Raw genomic sequence first — 20,882 nt, 5'->3', positions numbered from 1 at the left:
CGTGCCACGATGCGCGCATGCAAGAAGTCGAAATCGTGATGAGAATTGTCCCACCATGAATCATGAATGAGTCTTCGGAAATGTCGGAGTTGAGTGTCGTTGAAATGGCTCGATTGCTGAAGTAATAAATGTGGAGGTAAGGAACGAAAGAAAACGTGGTGGTTGGAAGATCTTCAATGGTAGAGCATGGATAGTAGAGGCTCGACAGAGGTTACTAGTCAAGTAAGCTCGTACGTACATGCATGCATGGGTGGAACGGATGGTATTATCCTCGAGCTATCATAATGATCTCAGTCACGAGCGGGGACATGATGTTGGGTTGGAAATGCATGTTATTGGTGAAGGCTTTTCATGTGAGGAGCTTTTTTTCTTCTTTCCTTTCTCTTTTTGATACAGCCTTGTCGTTGACCTGGTGTTTTAATGCAAGGTGCTGGTGGAAAGTGTATTATTAATTATTAAGTATCTATTAGTAATTGTGAGTCTAAGGACCGGAGTATGGTAAGCTTGGTATGTCAGCTGCGTTGTCAGATCTATGATATACTAGGTAATTGAGATGGTTGAGTCAATGTGTGTTTGGATTGAAGTCCTTGCAGGGAAAGAAATGCCGTGCTGAGTCTCATTTATGAGTTTCATGTTAGCCAAGATGATATGTTTGGAATCCCAAGTAGAGACAAGAAGAGACAGTATGTATATGTGCATGTATATCTTGTCGCGCGGTTGTTTGATTGCGCGGATGTTGTTCATTTTGAGTGTTGACGTTCTGCTGTGGATACAATTAATCCTTTGATCACCTTGCACGCTACTTGTACAGAGCTTAATAAACACCCAATGTTCAGTCTAACGCCCCCACGTCATATTCATGCACGCCAAGCCCTATAGCTTTTCTGATGGCTTTCTCACCTAGCTTCAATTACCCACCTGAGCCATTGTAGATACCGAGAATTCTGAATGAAGACAAAGAAAAAGAAGACAAATGCAATGATGTGAGAATTTAGAGAGAATTCATTAGACACAGCTTGAGGTCATATATTCAATAATTAACTACTTACTCTACTATATCATATCATGTATGGTCCTTTTGAAGGAAAGAGACTAAAACATCAAATGCAATGGAAAAGTCGGATGAGGATGATATCACCCATTTCAAATGCCGCCGCTTGCGGTAGTCAGCTTGTAAGTTGTTGCTTCCAAATGTTAGCTTATTAGTCATCTATCAAATTACATTTGTATCCCAAGCAAGCCAAGGTACCTAGCTCATCGAAAAAAATCGTATGCGATCTAGAATTCATTTGGAAGCAACAAGAATCAACTCAAGAGCACCCAAGGCAGGTAAGGTCAGGTAAGGTAGTAAACCCAGCAAAATCCCAATCTCGATCGTTCGCACAAACAATGCCGAATATCCAATCCCTAGTCATTTGGAACCTCGTGCTAGCTGGCTGACGCCTATGTATATGCACATTTGCATTTCAATCCATAGGGCGCGAACTTGGTCAGTGGAGTAAGAAATTCAAAATTTACTGTTCCATTCGAATGATTCGATATCGGAACATACGGAGTCATCACCGTTGGCAAAAATCCTTTCTTTCCATTGCTTTTACCTCATTCCCATGATTCCATCACGGGAAACCTATTTATTTGTCGTTATTCTGCGGCCAATGTTGCTACCTCCTTCCGACTTCTTTACCCACACATTTTCCTTTTCGGCGTAAAGACAAGACAAGACCATTCTTCTAGAACATCTCTTTCTTTTGTTCCACTATTTTGTTTTCATCATCAGTATACATATTTGGTGAACGCCGCACTTGTGATTTCTTCTTACCTCATCCTTCACTGTTCCATACCCCTTGAGATACGATACCCAGAGACCCTAGATTATTTACATTGTGCTCTTTTTCACACTCAATACTTTTCTTACCATCATCGCATCTTCCACTACTAGCACAGTACGAAATAAAATCAGATGCCTTCACATCTGCGAAACCTCGCATTATGTAGCAGTCTTATATTGCTCGGACTTGCACCTCTAATAGCCGCACACGGCGATGAAGAACTGGAAATGGATATGAGCATGCCAATGAGTTCGGTAGCCACAGCTATTTCTACAGCCACAGTTTCGTCCGGCATGGACACCGTGGTGGCTGAACCTTCTAGTTATTTTCGATATTCTGAACATGGCAGTCTGATGGTAGCTCACATTATACTCATGACCATAGGATGGGTGTTCGTTCTGCCAATTTGTGAGTAGTTCGGGAACAGTGAAATGTCTCCAAAATCTAATACATTTTAGGTGTGATGCTCTCCATCTCTCGATCTCGATTAAGTCTCCCTACACAATTCACGTTTCTAGCTTTGAACGGTGGCGGTTTCCTCTGCAGTATAATATACAATGCTTCCACTCCAGACCTTTATCCGAATAATTTTCATCATAAATTGGGGTGGATTTTGATATGCGTAGTCACTGCACAAGCGCTATTAGGGGTCATCAGTGCCTACGCGGGGCGCAGAGGCGAGAAGGAACAGGAGAACTCCGGGTATGTTCCAGTTTCGAGAGAAGCGATAGCAGAGCATACCCGCATGCACGAACGACCTAAACCTATCCCCAGATTATCGGATGATAGTGGTCAAGGTACTGAACCAGGTACCGAATCTCTACGAAGCCAATCGATGTCTCTGTCTGGAGATGATGAAAATACATTAAATGAATCGGAAAATGACGAGTTTGAAAAAGTGGGCTTGATGAAAGGTACCCAGGTGGATCAATACTTGTCGAAACGACTTCCGGGATTACTTTCTGCTCGTCTCTTGAGAGTAATTCAATTTTCATGTGACGTTGTGGATCGAATAATCCTTCTCCTTGGTTTTGCTATTCTCACATCTGGATTCGTCACGTATGGTGGTTTATTTGTAAGTTTTGCCAGCTCCATGAATTCATACATCTTCAGAAACTAAATGACAACACAGAAAGGAGCAGAGATTTACAGTGGTCTTGCGCACTTCATTAAGGGTTCGGTTTTCTTCTGGTATGGAATCTTGACTCTTGGTCGATGGGCAGGTTGCTTCGCCGAAATTGGTTGGTCCTGGAATATTAAACCTGACAATGAGCGACGATTTACTCCAACCGCCGAGTTCGTAGAAAGTTTCCTCATCTTCTTTTATGGCTCCACGAATGTTTTCTTAGAACATCTGGCTGCTTGGGGGAGTGCATGGAGCGCACAAGATCTCGAGCATATTTCAATCACCATTATGTTTATTGGTGGTGGATTGGTGAGTCTTTAAGATAATAATTACTAAACACTACTAACTCGTACAGTGCGGTATGCTCATTGAGTCGAACAAAATTCGCAACCTTTTGAATACCACACTTCAACAATCATCATCTCAAATGTCACCCTATCATCCAGGAGCTCAAGAACCGAAATCCTATAGGTTTTCGATGAACCCAATTCCGGCCTTAGTCGTTATGCTATTAGGAATGATGATGAGTTCTCACCATCAACATTCAATGGTCTCAACTATGATTCATGGACAATGGGGAACTTTACTTGTGGGTGCAGCATTTGCACGTGCTGCTACTTATGTTGTATTCTACCTTTCACCACCAACTTCGATTCTTCCTGGTAGACCCCCTACGGAAATCATTACAGCTTTCTGTTTGATGGCTGGAGGCTTAATTTTCATGGCTAGTGTATGTCATTCCTTCTCGAGCTTGGATGTACCAACACTAACAGAATTGTAGAGCAAAGATACTGTCAAGGCAATTGAAATGAATGATCTCGATGCGATGTTTGTTTTTACAGTTTCCATGGGTCTCATCACATTTTTGATGGCTTGGATTATCTTGGTGATTGCAATCAAAGGGTGGGCAATAAGGAGAGAAAAGAGATGGGGTAAGAGTGTTGGTTATGAAGTCGATGGGACTGCATAGAAATAATGCTAGCGGATAATGATGGTTGTGGGACAAGGGAAGATGGGAAAGTGGAAGGATATATAGATGGGTCATGATACTACGAATGGATGGATGAGAAGATGGAAATGGTAATGTTTATGAGGCGGGAATGGAGTTATGGAGTCAAGATACCATGGATTGTTTGATCTTTTAGGTTCGGGTTTGAAATTGGAATTGGAATTGGAAGTCTTCATTATGAGAGGTGGAAGGCAAGGAGAGATGAATTAATTGAATAATGGGTTTGAAGGTTGAGGAGTAGAATTTTCTGTCACTCGCGCAATCGATATGAATATAATAATCGCAATTGTAGACAGTGTTATTAATTTCTATTTTCTCTTCTACTCTAAGTAGGCATTGAATATAAGCTCCTCACGCACATGGCTCTGTTTAGTTGTAGACTAGAAGTAGATGTTAGAAGAAGAAATTATTGAATGAAAGACCAATTTCAGTGCAATTAATATCTTTTATTTCTTCACGAACAGCAAAACAAATCGATCAAGATCCCTCTTGTTTATAACATCTACCAAACCTGACACATTCCTAACACATCCCCTTCCCAATATCCATATTCCCACGATCTCGTGAATAGTAGTAGGTAGTATTGCGTTTATGTTCAGCCCACTCCCACCCACCCTCGAACATCCCCCGACCCCTGGTCCAAGCGCCCATCCCACCCAACCATCACCACAACCTTTTTTACTCATATATATATTCCCAAACAGCAGGTTACGAGGTCGGAGTGGGACAAGCTAGCTCAGAATTCATTTCTTGGCCTTTTACCAGAGATGACCGTGGCTCATGCCCATGATACTCCATTTTTCAAATCTTTGTAACACACCTTCTGATTATTCAGAGCACTTTATTTTTGCATTTTTGAAAGGGGGGGGAAGGGTTGTGTGAGGAGGGGGATTTTTTGGAGGTGGGTGGGTGGTAGGGGAGGGGATGGTGAGTGAGTGAGTGGGTGAGTGGGGGGTTTTTGTGGGGTGTGGAGATGGGGTTGGTGGATGGTTTTTGGTGAGGGAAGGGGGATTGTTAATGTATGTATGTGTATAGTATGGTTTTTGCAGTGTGATTTACGATTTTGTTTTGATGAAAGAGTTTGTTTTTGCGATTTCCTAGTACTCTCTAGAGATTAGATGAATTTTTTCTATTTTTTGCATGATAAATTTAAGGATGTAGTTATTATCACTTATTTAAGGAGTTCGCAGATGCCAAATGTTGCTCGATTTTCATTCACGGGAGAAAGAGTGCTGATGGATTTAGTTTTTGTTGATTCCAACTAGTATTTGAATGGAGAGTGTGAAAGCTCGAATGTTTTTGAGCTATCTTGGATTCAATATATCAATTGCTTTGGTTGGATACAGCAGGCAGAATGATTGTTATTCGAGATTCTTCAAAGCTAAACTGCAATCCCAAACATATGCTATTGAATTCGATCTAATTAAAGTGGGGTTGTGAGCTGAATATGTGAATAGACTGTTACACCGTTGATAATTTCATATTGCTAAAACTGACGCTGAATGATGGGAAAGGAAAAATACCTCAAACCAGTACGATAGTACGCATTTCCCATGGCAATGAACTGCAATATTTGAGGTCTGAAATCTGTGCCAAGCCTACCCTCTTAAAAGTTCCCTCTTCTGTACCGGGGTGGACAAGGAGACACATTGTACTGCCAATATCAGGTTTCATTTGGTACATCCGTCCGCAAGATCTGACTGTCGATTTGCTGATGCTTGCAATCCGTAATATGATGAGGTTATTGGAATTACGCTGCGTAGTAGAGAGCTGCTCAGTTACAGCCTTTGTCTCGCGTAACAAAACATGACGATTCGTGTATTTTAAGTTCGGTGATGGAGCTTGAGCTGGTTTTTGGGAGAATGGTACAGCATGAGTTCTCGATTTTGCCACAAGACTATAGAAAAAATGGATGCAAGAAGATGCCCAGTGAAGAACACCTTTTACCCTTGGCTGCAAAGCACTGACTTGTGGAGGTGGTGAAAACAACGGTTCTGAAGGCCAGGCGTATGAGTTTCGACGGTTCGACATCAAATTTTAGGAGAATTTCCCTTCTCGCAGCCATTGATGGTAACAAAACGGCGGGGGTCGCTATAGCCACATCACTAACAATCCTCGCTGACTTAAACGAAGACAATGGGTATGGAGTGTGAGCTTCGCAGTTATAAGATGTCCGTTGGGAATCCCATCAACAGTTGTGATCTCACAGCTAGATATATTGGCTTTAAATTTTTGAGCTGTCGATTTCCAACCGCCGAATGGATAAAAGCCATGGTCATAAGAATCATTGTAGGGGCTGATGTCGAGGCTGGCCCAGCTCCATGAAGGTGCAATATACGCTACTGGGATATTCACTCGCCCAGTTACTCTCCAGAGAAGACCAGCATGGGCGTCTTCGGCCCATATACCTACCCAATAAGTAAATCCGGACTGTGCTTCAATTTCTTGTATTAATCCAACCAACGCAATGGGTCTATCAGTCTCAAAAGTAAGAGCACGAGTCGCATACTCATCGACTAAGCTGTACCACCGCTTCTTTATGTTGAGTAACCGAGCATGTAAGGGGCCAAAGTTGTCATATATATGCTCTTCCCCATGGATTGGGGCTAAGAAAAATCTTTGGGCATCCCTACTATGCACGGTCTATCGCTTGACGACAAGATTCCCGGATTCACATTCGATTCTGAGAGTTTCTGAAGCTGGCAATTCCAGACAAGTTGTTCATGATTGTAGTGTAGAGCGCGTGGAGAGAGAACGTGTTCTTGAAGCGTCCATCCTCTAGTAGCGAGAATGGGTCGACGCCGACCGGGGTATGGGGTTTAACATCTGCTTGAAGATATATCGTACAAGACCCTGCGCGTCGCCAGTGCGCTAACGGCATGGAAATAGAAACCTTTGCCATTTGTGTACGTAAAATGCGCAGAAACCCAATTTGGTCAGAAGATGCGTCATCGGCAGCAATAAAAAATCACAATGTTTGTAGTATTCTCACATGCGCTTGCCTCGGATAGCCAATCTGCCTGGGCAGCAACATCGGAACCTTGGAGAATGCAAATCGAATCAATCCATAGATACTTTAATTTCATACACCTCGTGACTTTGATGGCATCTTTCAGTGTGGCCGGAAGCTCTTGCATAAATATAGAACGTGTTCTGCAATCCAAATTTGCGACATTAGTTACATAACCACCAACCTGACCCCAGCAATGGCTTAAGGTAGCCCAGTTGCCCATCTCGCCTTCTTCACTAATATGTAAGTGTGATGTCTTGCGTACATATTCCGTGATATGTTAACAACGGAGGAGATAGATATAATGCTTTAGAGAGGACGTTGCGTGTTGAGGATCTGCTACCACCCGAATTAGCACTCATTCGACTCCAAGTTTTAAAAGATAGCATTGTTTTGAACTCTTTGGCTGGATTTTGTGAATGTTGCAAAAGATGCAATGAAAATTGGAAGGAAAGCCAACTCAGCCGCTAAAAGTTGCCCAGGTGTAGGATGGGGCAAGTGTACCCGATCGTCAAGACTATCAAAATTTATTCACACTTCTCTCCTTTCATCTCATATTCACACTTTACAACTTTATTACACTTCACCCCATTCCTCTCACTCAAAACAATAAAACGAAAATTATTACCCAAGAGAAGTATTGGGCAGACATTGGTGGTTTCTTCAATCTTCCATCTTCCCTGTTCCTCACCAAGCGAATCATCAAACAAGTGACGTCCTACCCTGCCATCCCAAACTGCAGCCCTACCAACACAACATATCAAAAGCAACAACCCCATAACATCACATCACCCTCACGCTCATACGATACGATACCAAATAAATATCTACAATCATGACTACATATTCTTCCACTCCACTCTTCGGCGGCGCCCTCATAGTCGACCTTCCATCTACATTCGCCGACGTCAGGTAAGCTCTTTCTAGAAAAAAAAACCAACCAACATCACAACACATGCAGAGCCCCACATCCACTCCTGACGAAAACTCAAAACTATCACGATCAGCACCAAACTAACAATTCCACAGTACAATAAGACAAGTTCCCGACCATCAAGAAGTCTATTTGGATAAAGATGGTTTCACCAGTATCATATTCGATATCACCGAGCGAGTCGGTACTGCGGGCTCTAGCCCCGCGACCGATGGAGCGGCTATGACGACTCATTTGGAGGATATTGTTGATTCCGATTTGGATACTGTGAAAGTGTGGTCGATTACTGATACCAAGTTTTCTAAATTGCCGTGTGTACCTCACATTCTTTTGTTCTTTTCCCATTCCTCTATCCTCTATCCCCCATCATCCATCTCCGCTACGTCACATGACCAAGCCTCATCTACTCAACCCAAATCTGACAACTCCCAGCGAAAACACTCCCGCCTACACACTCATCGCCACTCAAACACCCCCTCATGATCCCAACTCCCGCGCCTCAGCTCCAGATTTCACAGCCATAGTACTAAATCTTATCCGTTTAGAAAGAGAGAGTACAGATATCTTGGTAACAATTAACGTGCCTCATATTAAAGGCGAATATTCAGCCGACGATGTGGATTTGCAATTAGGGAAACAGGGAAAGTTGATTGAGAATGCTGTTGAACATGCAGCAAAGATTTGGGAAACTTTCAAGATTAAGGATTGGGGTCTTTTTGATGAGGTTTAGATGATGAAAGGGGGAAGAGGAGTGAGAGAGGAACGGATGGAAGGGGATTGGGAGATGGGCGATATCGAAATGGAATAAAGATCGATTTAGTATGGATTTGGCTGGATGCTGAGGATTTACTATGTTTCACAGGTTGTTTTTCAAATTTCCATTCCCTTTGTCAGGACAGAGCAATGCGTATTTACAGAATTAGCTGTCATTATGATGATTATTGTTCTGAATAGTCTGGATTTCATTAGTTATTCAACAAATCTCAAATTCCAATTTGATTTTTCTCTCACTCTCACTCTCACGGACTCGTCAAATCCAAGAAATCGAGTTTCCTCGCAACAATCTCCACATCCCCGTCATCAGGCGTACTCTCCTTCTCCCCCGCTTGTGCAGCTTTACTAGCCTTCTGCTCCTGATACTTCTTCGCTACCAACCCCATAATATCTTTCTGCGGACTCCCCGGATTCTCGTCCCTGATCCTCTTCATATTTTCCTTTACAAAAATCTGATACTCATTCTCCTTTCCATTCTTTGCCGCTCCCCTAGGCACCGGTTTGATCTGTGCCAAAACCCCCTTACAAGCACCACACCTATGTCTTTGCGTATCGATACTTTTCGAATGTCTCTTAAACAGTGTTTTGCAACCTGCTTCCGTACATTCCCACACATATTTATACTCTATCTCATAAGAATGTTTCGTCGTAACCTCAATTCCGCGATCCCCAAATTCATTCGAACACTTCGCAGCCCATTCTTTGAATTCTTTTCCGTGCGGATTAGTTTTGATATTCGAGATCATGAAATTGGCCAGATGACAGAATTCGTGCGCGAGAACATTCAAGAGACGGTTTTCGTCGTCGATGACTTTTTCGGCGAGCTCGATGGATGCGTAGTGACGGAATGTGGTGGGGGCTTTGCCATCGGTATTGGTGGTTAGGGGAGATTTGATGGTCTCGCGTTTCCAATTTGCACGACCGGCGGTTGTGATGAGTTTTTTGGACCAGATGATTTGGACGCCGCCGGTAGAGGCGGAGAGTTCGGCAATGCGGCCGGATGTGATTTTGGTGTCGAGTTCGAGGAGGAAATCGGAGGCGATGGTGTGTTTGGAGATTGAGAAGGCTTTTTTGGAATCTTTGTCTATGCGAGGAGCTTTGAACGAAGGGGGTTTCTTGAAGAGAGATATACCTCCTGAAGTTGAGGGTGGTTGAAGTTTGGGTTTGGAGATGGGTTGGAGGGTTTTCATGGGAGAGTATTGATCGTTCCAATCGTTGACAAGATCTTGAGACCAGAAACTATCCATACTGGGACGGTGCGGTGTAGATGGTATGCGGGATAACTTTTTAGGCGATGCCAGGCCTCGAGGTTTTGATTCCGGGCTTCCTGGGGGTGTTGATAGTTTGACTCCTTTGGATACTTTTCTGGGTGAGGGGGAGCTTGAATATGTTAGCATATCTCTAATACCATGAGATCGACTTCCTTACAATCGTAAAACAGCTCCATTGTCATCAAAACTAGAAGAAGTCCCTGGCCGGATCTCAACTTTCTCGTCTCTCTTTGGTGGCTGTAAGACAGGTGGGTTGAATGCAGGTGGTGTATCTTTGTCGTCGAGTGTAGTTTTATCTAGTAGTTGTCGTAGAATCTCCTCCTCTGTATCAGTATCACTCGAATCTTCAACCACTGTCCTACGACCCCTGACCAGTCTTCGAGTCGATTTTGGAGGTGTTTTGAACACGTCAGAATCGTCATCGTCGTCTACTATGAAATCTGATAGATCATCTGAATCATCATCTTCGTCTTCCTCCTCTGAATCGGCTATTGTAGGTTTCCGAGCCGTTGGTCTTCGTTTCCCATCAAGATCTGGTATCCTAGGCTTTGGAACCATTGGTTTCCTTTTTGGTTCATCCTTCAACACTTTTGGCATCGGTACAAAATCTGATAAATCGCCCGAATCATCTTCATCCTTTTCCTCTTCCGAATCCGTTACCCTATAGTTCCGAGCCACAACTTTGCGCTCCTCTTCAAAATCCGGTATCCTAGGTTTCACAACCGTTGCCTTCCGCCTTGGTTCTTCCTTCGCCACTCGCGTCATCGGAACCGCTGAATTTGAAGCCGATATCTTTCTAGGTTCCGTACTCGATCGCTTCGTACCCATACTCAACGGTTTCAAAAGCGGATTATCTGAGTTCTGCTTCAAAACGCGCTTCCTAGCTTTAGGCTTTGCATTCTTAGAGCTTTCCATTTCATCACTCCCTAATTCCTCCACATTTGAGACCATCGATCCTTTCTCTTTCTTCAGGTCACTTTTCGGTTCACTCCGCTTGACCTTCCTATTTGTTTCTCCAGATACTTTTTTGATGTTTTTGTTCCTGCCTTTCCTCGAATAACTTCATTCACGTCCGGGAATTCCTCATCACTACTATATACTACAAGCCCTCGCCATAATAAATATTGGTGCAGAGAAATTGGCTGCAGTAAACTTTAAATTAATATCAATGAGTTGTTAATGTATCGATTATCGTCTGTTTTTTTTCCGGGTTGTGACTTCTTTGTTGGCTCGGCAACGAGATGCTGATAAAGTGGGTTTTGTAAATTTAGCACCAGGACAATTGTTTCACCCCTTTCTTCACGATTAAGGAATATGATTTGATGGAATAAGTCCATGTTTTCAAATGCCATCTTTCATTTAGTTGGTGTACAATTGAAGTACGAAAGCAACATTATAGATGTATGGTCTGCAGGCATTACTGGAAGTAGCTTCTGCTATATACGGGTAAATATTAAGGTTACAATACATTTCCAATATAGATAATATCCTCTCGGTGGCACTCTATCATCTAGCTGGAACAACTTGCGTGAAGTGATGGATCATTCATCGTCCTCCTCCGGATCTACCTCCTGTGCTTCATTGTTTCCACCGTCAACCTTTTGTTCCTGCTTCCTCCACAAGGTAGCCAGGAATTCACCTGTGCTAGCTTCTTCTATAGATTTATCTTCTCTCTTTTTCAGGAACCTGGGAAATCTCAAACTTAATCCCTTTTCATCGCTCACGAGCCCAATTGCCGCTCTATAAACTGGACTAATCGTGACATCCGCAAAAGCCATCTCCCAGACCTCTTGTGGTTCAAACCATACATCGGGGTTCCCTCCTCGATAATCGACGTAATTCGGTTTGCCTCCAAGAACATGCTCGCCACCTTCTTCGTAAAATTCTTTGTTGGCCTTGTAAAATGTATCACTAAATCCCGAGATACACTTACACACGGCTTCCAGAGTGCCTGTCTCTTCGTTGCGAACCGCGAGGAGGATTGGCGACCAAAATTTTGCTTTGCGTCCTTGGCCGTGCCAAGCAGCAACAGGTATCAAATCGAGTGTATCATATGAAGCACTATAGTCTTTCTTCACTTTCAGCCAAGAATCCAGTCGTTTGTCAGGCTCGTAGGTAGACAATAAAGCTTTTCTTCGAGTTTTCTTCTCGGGCTCTTTATCTATAGGCTTTCCTCTCTCTTTTGCATGCTTCTGGGCCGTCTGGAGAATAGAGGATACTGGTTCATCTGAAAATTTCTCTGACTCAGGTAACGTGGGGTTTGGTAGATTATCTAGAATCTTCACCATGATTCCTTCGCACTTTCGCTCTGTTGCACCTTTGAAGAATTCCAAAACAACCTCTGAGTCTTGAGAAGTAGCATCGATACTCTTCACCCAGGTGAACTGATTCGGTACCTCAACGAACAAACCCCGTAGAAGTTCTCGTCTTTCCCGGAATGTTCGATTCAGAAGTGATTCGCCATTCAAATACATCAAATCGAAAGAGAACAAGCACACGTTAATAGTAACGCTTCCGATTGCTACGTCTTTCCTCGCTCTATTTGCTAATGATTGAAAGGGTTTCAGATCACCAGTTTCCCGATCGACAGAAACGACCTCTCCTTCCATGATGAAACTATCAACTCCTTCTCCGCGAATCTTGGGAATTAATGCCACAAGATCGGGATATTTGTCAGTCATGAGTTCTAGATGCCTGGAGAATATTGACACTTTGCCATTCTCATCGCAGTGAACTTGTGCTCGTTGTCCATCATACTTATACTCGCAACTGAAATCTCTACCTTGAAGCTTCGTAAGCATTTCTGCGAGATCCCTAGTAATACTTCCTAACATGGGGCGCAACGGAATGTGTAAGGCTAGTCCGCATCTAATTAGTAGTTCCTCGCAGACTCCAATCTCAAGTAAAACGGGTACCAGGTCGTTATAATTGGGTCTCTTTGCAAAACATGCTTTCACGATTTCTTCACCTTTGGACCACACCTCAGTCAAGCCTTCTTTTTTAAGTTTTGCCAACTCTTGTGGTGATTTAAGAGGAAAGTCTGCTCCCGGTGGTTTAGATAGTTGGAAAGCTCGAGATAAAGCAATCAACATTGTAGTTTTCACTGCACCAATACGGAGCTAATAGACAGGATCAGTGAGAGGTCGACATGGTGCTCCATAAATCAACCGTACGGAGTGTATTGGGAAGACAGTATGATTACTTACATGTTGGCACAAAGTTCTAACAACATATCGACTCTCCTCTGCTCCTCTGGCATCTTGCAGCAAACGATCAACAACTCGTTGCTTGATCTCACTACTGCCTGTTCCTTGCGTCTTGGCTATTTTGATCAGGGATTGATAAACTCCTTTTATTGTGAGTGGCTTTGGCTTTCTCAGTGTGAAACTTTGTCTCTTCTTCGCCTCAAAAGCGACATCACCAGCATCACCATGTTTGTCGTATAAGGTCTTCAATGACCTAGAGTCTAGCCCACACACATTTTTCAATGCTTTTGAAATGGCTGAGCCTCCTAAACCTAGTTCAAGGGATATGTATGGCGGTGAAATCGCATTCGTTGCCAGCCAGACCTTTATTGAGAATCAGTACAAGTATACAACGGAACCTATCATGTGACTTATGATACGAAAATGTTGTATCTGCCTATGAAAGACTTGTAGACACGGAATGAACATACAGTAGGTAGGAGAGCATCCGGGTCACCCTCGATAATGATCCTCAGTAAATTGACTAAAGTATCTACAATTTTTATGCGACTCTGGGTGCTATTCACGAGTACAAAACATCTTGTCAAGAGAGCATAAGACGCATCCCCTCCTTCTGCAGCCCAGTGTTTTTGCAGATCAAACACATACTTGGAAGGTTCGAAAGTCAAAGGACTTTCATCCAGTGGTATGTTTGATGAAATGGTATCTTCTGCTGTGCCTGCGGATTGTAGAGAAAGAGTGTTTTTATTGATATTCGGCTTGGCCAACTTCACATTTGGCTGGTCGTGAATGCTATTAATTAAGGTCTCTTCATCTGTATGGCTTGTAGTAGCTACCGCAGGAATTGGAGCCTCTGAAACATTCTCATCGATCTTCACCGAAGGATTCTCGGCCACATCCCTTGCGCCAATCGATTCCCGATTCCATTCCTCTTGTAATTTTCTAGCCAGTTGCTCATCGGTCAATTCCGAAGGACCCGCGCTACCTGGGCTGCTCAGGATTGGACTGCCGACTGATCGAGACGACAACCCTTCTTCATCTTTCTTTTGCTTTCCGAAAAAGAAGTCGAGATTTCGAGAACCATTGGACTTTGTATCATTGTTGAGCTTCCTCCGCTTCGTAGGTGTCCCCATGGTCTATATGCCTTTCGCCACTTGCACCTGAAATCGTAGAGTCAATGGTTGCGAATATGCTTCGTATTATCATCTACGCGCCATTGTAAGAACTGTTGCTAAGCGCAATGCACGTTTTGATTAATTATTGGGTTTGAAACATCTCGAAAAACCCAAAGTGAGCTGTAGGATTAAAGAAAAAGTTTATTGACAGCTACCTAGTAGATACAGCCCGCGCATATTTCGGTGACGTCGTCGTCTTTCAAAAGGGACCCCGGAAAATGGTAGGTGCTCTCCACAATGCATGAGATGGAACCAAACATCAAAAATAAAAATAATTGCTCTTTTCAATATTCGAAATTAAATCTGGTAATTAAAATTCAGATTTGAAAATTAAAATAAAATATTCAGGAGCTTCTAATTGACTTGGTGTCGGATATTTCTACCATCTGGTACATCTTTTGATATTGTTATAGGATATCGAAATGTAAGTGTGTATTTTTGATGTTTGGTTGAGTGAACGTAGATGTCCATATAAATTCTGTAAGTGCTTTTTGGCGACGCTAAAATTTAATTGTTACATAACCATGCCTACCTTACGTTAATTTACCTTCACTAAGGACAACTTCAATTATTGCAACTGTCAATCGAAAAGGACCACCCGATCAATAAACATGTCGCTCCATATAGAGCAGGAGCGTAGCCCGAGGGCTTATTTGTGCAATCCTATCGACGATATACCAGTTGGAGAAAGAAATATTAGAGTTGAAGACTGGTTGAACGACAAAATCCAAACCACCACAGATATGACAGATCTATCGAGCTTATTGGAGAACGTAGAAGCAAAGCAAAGACAGCTGGAAGAGCAAGTAAGTTGCAGTATATATGTTGATTCATTCTACTAGCTAACTAGAACTTCTTCTAGTTGAAAGATGCCAAAACCAAGCTCGCTGAGGCCAAAAAATCCGCGGCAAATCATACTTCGTCGATGACCCAAAAGACTCAAACTTTTGAGCAACACCAAGAGGACTTACGAGCGCGGATGATGATTCTTACATCTTCAGATACTCCAGAGGAAGCAGTGCGACGTTTGAAAGGGCCGATGGAGAAACTACAACAGGTCGAATTGGCACAAGCATATGTTGAACTATTGAAGGATGTCGATGATCTGACCAAGGAAGCTCATCAAAATTTACCTGAAAACCCTACTGAGGCTCTAAAGCCATATGTGCGATTAAAACAACTTGCGATGACTTTACAAGCGACTCAGAATTCCACAGAAATTGCTGCCCCTCATCTCGTTTCTTACGTCGAACAGACTTCCAATCATTTATGGGACCAGATGGTTCAAATCATGGTCAAAGAATTCCGGGATGTACTCAAAGCCTTGAACTGGCCAGATCTCACTGTTGAAGTTTCCAAGGAATGGCAAATATGCTTTGGAAGACTTTTAGACCTGCAAGCTCCAGAGATTAGAGAAGCTCGAGAGCCCCTTGTCCTTCTTCCTTTCGAAGTTCTAGTGAAGGAGAGTGAACTGAAATTTCGCTATCACTTCATGGGAACCACGCCTACGAGTGCGAGCAGTCTTGTAAGTTTCTATCTTCCGTTATGAAACCACTCTGACAAAATTAGCTCGGGGAATATTACCTAAACTGGATCATTGATGTTATAGATGCGCATGAGACTTATCTTCGAGACAATGCTGGACCTGTTCTGGCTGCACACTTCTTAGGCAGTCCTTTAGCGGGGAACTCACTTTACATAGACCCTGTATCTGCCTTTATCACAGCACTCTTGCCATTAGTCAAAGAGAAGACCGATTTTGTTCTTAACGAAATTCAGCACAACTCCGCGCACTTGAGTAAATTTATAGGCCAATTAATGGTCTGGGACGATGCTATCCGAATCAAGCACAAGTATGATGGTGGCAATTCTGAAGTTGGATGGGTTGGTGTGACTTGGCATGTTCTAGATAAATGGTTCGTTCCCTGGCTAGAAGCTGAGGAAAGATTTGCCTTCCAAAGATATGAAGAAATAATGGAATCGCCAGACAATGGAGATATTGACTACGACAGCAACGAGTCTAAGAAGACTAAAGGTACCTTTGGTGCTACCAAGGTCACTGATCTCCTGAAGGCAATTACAACACAATATAAAGACCTCAGAAAAGTCTCACATAAACTTCGTTTCTTCCTCAATACTCAAATCGCGGTTCTTGATAGGTACCAAATTCGCCTGTCCGAATCTCTGGATGCGTATATCTCACTTACCTCAACTGTTGGCCGTATAGCTACAGGCGCCACTAAAGAACAACAACGGTCTGTCGAGGGAATGGCTGGGCTTGTCAGCCTTTGCAAAGTCTTTGGTAGCGCAGATCATATTATCTCAACTCTGGAATTCCTTAGCAACGAAGCGGTTAGCATCTTCTCTCAATACACTATGACGACGACAAGTACTGATTTTTGGTTAGTTTTTCGTGGAATTATATTTTCAATTGGACGAGAGGGCACAAGGTGTACATCCGGATAGCGCCATCGCTGGCCCGATTACCTGTTCGCAACTGAAACTATCTACTTCGCTCAAGCTAGGCACTGGTGAAGGAACCATCTTCGATACAACCATCCAAGGCTTCAAGAAGATACGAAGCAACGCGGGAGATCTTCTACAGAGAGCGATTAAATACCCATTTCCAACTGCTTTCAGAGCTTATCTCACTCAAGCGCAATGGACAACAGTTGGTCAAGACTCTCAACCTTGTAAGTTATTTTCTTTCATCCTAAACTCCCTAATCATCTAAATCCTTGATACCCTTTGAATTGTTCAGTATCCATGAAGGATTCGGACTGTTTCGATGATTAATTAGCATCTTTACAATATTTGAATTGTTCAACTTGCTTGAATTTCCACGAGCTTTTCACTGATCATGTTTAGTACCACATTACACGTCCTCTTTAACAATATCAGCCGAGCTTGACCAACCTCTTCAGGTAATGAAAGAGAAAATGGCTTATCTCGAGAAAACCATTTCTTATCCTGCATTCATGCGAATTTGGCGTCAAGCAATCTCAGCCCTTGAAGACTTGCTTTTTAACGAAGTCCTCCTCAGGCAGGATTTCACAACGTTAGGCGCAGCTCGCTTTTCCCAGGACTTAAAAGGTATTCAAAGCATCATTGGCAACTATCTACCGTTGGAGGGCACGGCATTCATGATGCCACGACTTACGCAGGGCATTGCTTTGCTAAATTTGCCTATAGAGGCATCGGATGAAGAAGGGATGTCTTTGTCAGAGGCAGCGGAGAAGATTTATGCTGGTAGACAAGCATGCGAAGGGGTTCTGAAAAAGTTGCATATGGATCTATTGGACAATCCTACCGCGAGACAGATTATCCTGCGAAGAGTTGAGGCAAACGATTAAAGTAAGAGGTGGAAAATGTGGATGGGCCGTGGTCAACATTGGATTAGATCATGACAAAATCATAAATCTTTGACCAGATATTCAATATTTAGAAATAGCAAAATATGTAACTTTTGAATGTTGAGAGATCTTTCGATTTTTTACCGTCTCTTAAGGTTTAGCACAGCAAGCTTTGAATATCAAGAAGTTCCCGACATGTCAAACACTTCAATCACATTTATAACTAACTACAAAAACATGTGTCGTCGAAATTCAGCTCAAATCATTGAAATCCTAGATTTTGAAAGGTTCCTAATATATAGAGTAAAGCAAATGTCTCAATTTCCCCCTCAGCCACTCCTCTCAAATTACCTCTTGCTTCTCCATCGTCAACTTCGTGCAGCCAATTTCCTGGGGAGGCTCGTCCTCGTTCTACTCCCCTTCGGTGTACCATGTAAGGAATGAAATGACAATCTTACCCCCCGTCTCAGGATCATCACTTCATCGTCACTCCCTCGTTCCGCCCTGGTTTGTGAATTCTACTGTATCGAAAACACCATAATTATTAAGAAAACCTCTTGTACACTACTTCTCATTTCCTGACTGTTGAATGGGAGTACAATCGCTCTATCTCTTGGAAGTGCAGACTGTTCTAGTTCATCTCAGTACATTTCTTGTGTCGTCGAGTTGGATATGTTGGATGATAGATGTTGGATTTCCGACGCGATGCCCAAGCTGTGTGCTGCATGTAGGGTTGTGTGGAGAATAGGGGAGATGTCAAGAATTCACAAATCGCATTGCTAAGGTTGATATGAGATGTTAGCAATATCAAAAGGAAAGCGATGTATTTCTAAAAGTGACTGAAAAGATGTAGTCACAACTGATTCTAGAGTGATTTGACACATACATGCACGAGACGCGAGCACTTGCAATGATCAACTAGCATCACGATCATGGTTGATGTCCACTAAAAGGTAACTAATCATGCAATCGACCATCCTCTGAACAGGCCATCAGACGAAGGACAGAACAGCTGCTATCCAAGGTCTGAGCACGGAAATTCTCATGTAGAAGTTGGGCACATACGGAGTACTTGAGAGGACCTGCGCACATTCTCTGCTACCATGGAAATTTTGAATGCACAATGAAGATCCGACCAAAGCAATTGCCAATAAAATATCACATGTTTGAAAGATTGAGAAGATTGATTGAAGATTTATCATCAGTCAATGAGGTCATATTTGTCTAAGCAATGCTTTTTGCATTAGAAATTGGTTAAGACAAAATGCATCCCGAAAAACCCAGTCGATAACTCCTCCGTTCCCAACCTAAAGCACTCTAAGCCTTAGCGGCAGCTTGGTTTGGGTTGACCTTCTTTCCGTCCTTGTTGTATCTAACACGGGGAGGTGGGGCACGGTTACGTCTTCCAACACGGGATCGGACACTGTAGAAAAGGGAATCAGCCCAAGTGTTCTTATAGGGTCAAACTTACTGGCAGTTCAACCAAGGATTCATCTCATAGCATTAACATACCGGACAATCTTGCCGTGAATGGCGCAAGAGACGCAGTATTGCAATTTGAGGTACATCTTGGGAACTGTGTACTCAGAGAAGACAGATGCCTCTGAGATATCACCTGTAATGAATTCGTATTAGCGCCTGTTGCAAAAGTCCAAAGTCTCTCATCCGCCAAATCTCTCGATGTTCCATATTTTCTGCGAAATTGATGAAAGGGAATTATCTGGAATAATCAGAACGTACGGATGGCAGCGGACTCAACCATATTACGGATGGTAAATCTCTTGATCGCCTTGTCCTTTGGTGTGCATCGGGAGCAGTTGGAGCATCTGATGGGCTTGACGTGACCACGACCCTTCTTGTTACGTCCGCTATAAAATCAATCAGCCTCCTGATTTGCTAGGTATTTCATGTTTTTCGACGTTGATATAATCATGATAACTGTATCATTTCTCAAAGAGCTCGTCGTAAATTATGGATGGAGTGGGAAATCGTACTTGGACGCGCGCTTCTTGACCATTTTTGCGGATTCTAAAATAATTTGTTAAATTTGTCCAGAGATCAACTTTGAAGATATCTGCAAACTTACTGAATTGGCGGATTATTCAAATCTTTGGTTGTTGGTTGGCGATTGTCGTTCGTAGGATTGAAATCTCGTAAGTCAACATCTATCAATATTCAATTGTGTGATCTGGTAAGCGAGACCTAGCTTGGCGCTAACGCATTTTAGCGCACAACCAAACTTTCGAAATTCCCTATCAATTATCTTCAACTTTTCTTTTCGAACTCTACAAGACCTTTGAGGAAGACAATCTAAACCGTTGTCCAGGTATGTCATTACTATCTGAATGCGAAATCGCATAATTTGAATATGATTGAATTCTAACACCTCTTTGAAGATAGTCATGCAGATCTTCGTCAAGACCCTCACGGGCAAAACCATCACCCTCGAGGTTGAGTCTTCGGACACCATCGACAATGTCAAGGCCAAGATCCAAGACAAGGAGGGAATCCCACCCGACCAACAGCGATTGATCTTCGCCGGAAAGCAACTCGAAGATGGCCGCACCCTCTCCGACTACAACATCCAAAAGGAGTCCACTCTTCACTTGGTGTTACGTCTCCGTGGTGGTGGCAAGAAGCGCAAGAAGAAGGTCTACACTACCCCAAAGAAGATCAAGCACAAGCGCAAGAAGACCAAGCTCGCTGTATTGAAGTACTACAAGGTTGATGGTGATGGAAAGATCGAGCGTCTCCGCAGAGAGTGCCCAACTCCAGACGTAAGTTATCCTACAATAATTGTTAAATTTGGAACGCTACTAACTCATTTTCAGTGTGGTGCCGGTGTCTTCATGGCTGCCATGCACGACCGTCAATACTGTGGACGCTGCCACTTGACCTACATCTTCGATGATGCCAACAAATAAATTATCTTCAATGGATAGTCGAATGTGAAGGAATAGATTTTCGCACGCTATGGTGTCGTTCAGATATTACTCAATGCTACGCAGAATCTATGGCATACATGCTTGATTTATCAATTATTGGCTTTGAAACGTGAAAGTGATTCTTGTGAATATGTTAAACAAAATCGGCTTAAAGCCTTGGAATGACTGAAGAATGAAACTATAATGTTCTATTGAAGAGATGACGAGAGCCAGCAGAAATCTACCACCGGAATTGCCTATCCCGCTGCAT

The 20,882-nt window shown here is 42.9% G+C and overlaps 8 protein-coding genes across 8 annotated transcripts; 4 read left to right on the top strand and 4 right to left on the bottom strand.

Annotated features, from left to right (window-relative positions):
* Positions 1-1,416: 1,416 nt before the first annotated feature.
* Positions 1,417-4,374, top strand: EAF02_008433 (uncharacterized protein). The gene is made up of 5 exons (XM_038904481.1): positions 1,417-2,237; positions 2,288-2,904; positions 2,962-3,264; positions 3,311-3,685; positions 3,737-4,374. The coding sequence occupies exons 1-5, from the start codon at positions 1,961-1,963 to the stop codon at positions 3,923-3,925; spliced, it is 1,761 nt and encodes a 586-aa protein (XP_038755538.1). The 5' UTR covers positions 1,417-1,960; the 3' UTR covers positions 3,926-4,374.
* A 1,114-nt stretch (positions 4,375-5,488) lies between these two features.
* EAF02_008432 (uncharacterized protein) lies at positions 5,489-6,029 on the bottom strand (the record flags this gene model as incomplete). The annotated part of the gene is made up of 2 exons (XM_038904480.1): positions 5,489-5,861; positions 5,905-6,029. The coding sequence occupies 2 exons, from the start codon at positions 6,027-6,029 to the stop codon at positions 5,489-5,491; spliced, it is 498 nt and encodes a 165-aa protein (XP_038755537.1).
* Positions 6,030-7,809: 1,780 nt separating this feature from the next.
* EAF02_008431 (uncharacterized protein) lies at positions 7,810-8,638 on the top strand (the record flags this gene model as incomplete). The annotated part of the gene is made up of 3 exons (XM_038904479.1): positions 7,810-7,886; positions 8,004-8,219; positions 8,341-8,638. 3 exons carry the CDS (start codon positions 7,810-7,812, stop codon positions 8,636-8,638), a joined length of 591 nt encoding a protein of 196 aa, XP_038755536.1.
* Positions 8,639-8,927: 289 nt separating this feature from the next.
* On the bottom strand, positions 8,928-10,904 carry EAF02_008430 (uncharacterized protein; the record flags this gene model as incomplete). The annotated part of the gene is made up of 2 exons (XM_038904478.1): positions 8,928-10,062; positions 10,111-10,904. The coding sequence occupies 2 exons, from the start codon at positions 10,902-10,904 to the stop codon at positions 8,928-8,930; spliced, it is 1,929 nt and encodes a 642-aa protein (XP_038755535.1).
* Positions 10,905-11,494: 590 nt separating this feature from the next.
* Positions 11,495-14,292, bottom strand: EAF02_008429 (uncharacterized protein; the record flags this gene model as incomplete). Its single annotated transcript, XM_038904477.1, has 3 exons — positions 11,495-13,072; positions 13,160-13,522; positions 13,630-14,292. 3 exons carry the CDS (start codon positions 14,290-14,292, stop codon positions 11,495-11,497), a joined length of 2,604 nt encoding a protein of 867 aa, XP_038755534.1.
* A 653-nt stretch (positions 14,293-14,945) lies between these two features.
* Positions 14,946-17,687, top strand: EAF02_008428 (uncharacterized protein; the record flags this gene model as incomplete). The annotated part of the gene is made up of 5 exons (XM_038904476.1): positions 14,946-15,140; positions 15,197-15,859; positions 15,904-16,686; positions 16,742-17,027; positions 17,203-17,687. 5 exons carry the CDS (start codon positions 14,946-14,948, stop codon positions 17,685-17,687), a joined length of 2,412 nt encoding a protein of 803 aa, XP_038755533.1.
* A 1,089-nt stretch (positions 17,688-18,776) lies between these two features.
* On the bottom strand, positions 18,777-19,831 carry EAF02_008427 (uncharacterized protein). The gene is made up of 5 exons (XM_038904475.1): positions 19,774-19,831; positions 19,682-19,715; positions 19,428-19,555; positions 19,200-19,302; positions 18,777-19,110 (listed from the first exon to the last, which is right to left on the bottom strand). Exons 2-5 carry the CDS (start codon positions 19,702-19,704, stop codon positions 19,005-19,007), a joined length of 360 nt encoding a protein of 119 aa, XP_038755532.1. The 5' UTR covers positions 19,705-19,715; positions 19,774-19,831; the 3' UTR covers positions 18,777-19,004.
* Positions 19,832-19,948: 117 nt separating this feature from the next.
* Positions 19,949-20,725, top strand: EAF02_008426 (uncharacterized protein). Its single transcript, XM_038904474.1, has 3 exons — positions 19,949-20,013; positions 20,084-20,464; positions 20,519-20,725. Exons 2-3 carry the CDS (start codon positions 20,090-20,092, stop codon positions 20,609-20,611), a joined length of 468 nt encoding a protein of 155 aa, XP_038755531.1. The 5' UTR covers positions 19,949-20,013; positions 20,084-20,089; the 3' UTR covers positions 20,612-20,725.
* The last annotated feature ends 157 nt before the right edge of the window (positions 20,726-20,882 follow it).

Source organism: Botrytis sinoallii (genome assembly GCF_014898435.1).
Source record: "Botrytis sinoallii strain Bc 23 chromosome Unknown BSIN_016, whole genome shotgun sequence".
NCBI classification, from domain to species: domain Eukaryota; kingdom Fungi; phylum Ascomycota; class Leotiomycetes; order Helotiales; family Sclerotiniaceae; genus Botrytis; species Botrytis sinoallii.
Note: the sequence above shows the minus strand (reverse complement) of the source record. Positions and strands in the feature narration are given on the sequence as shown.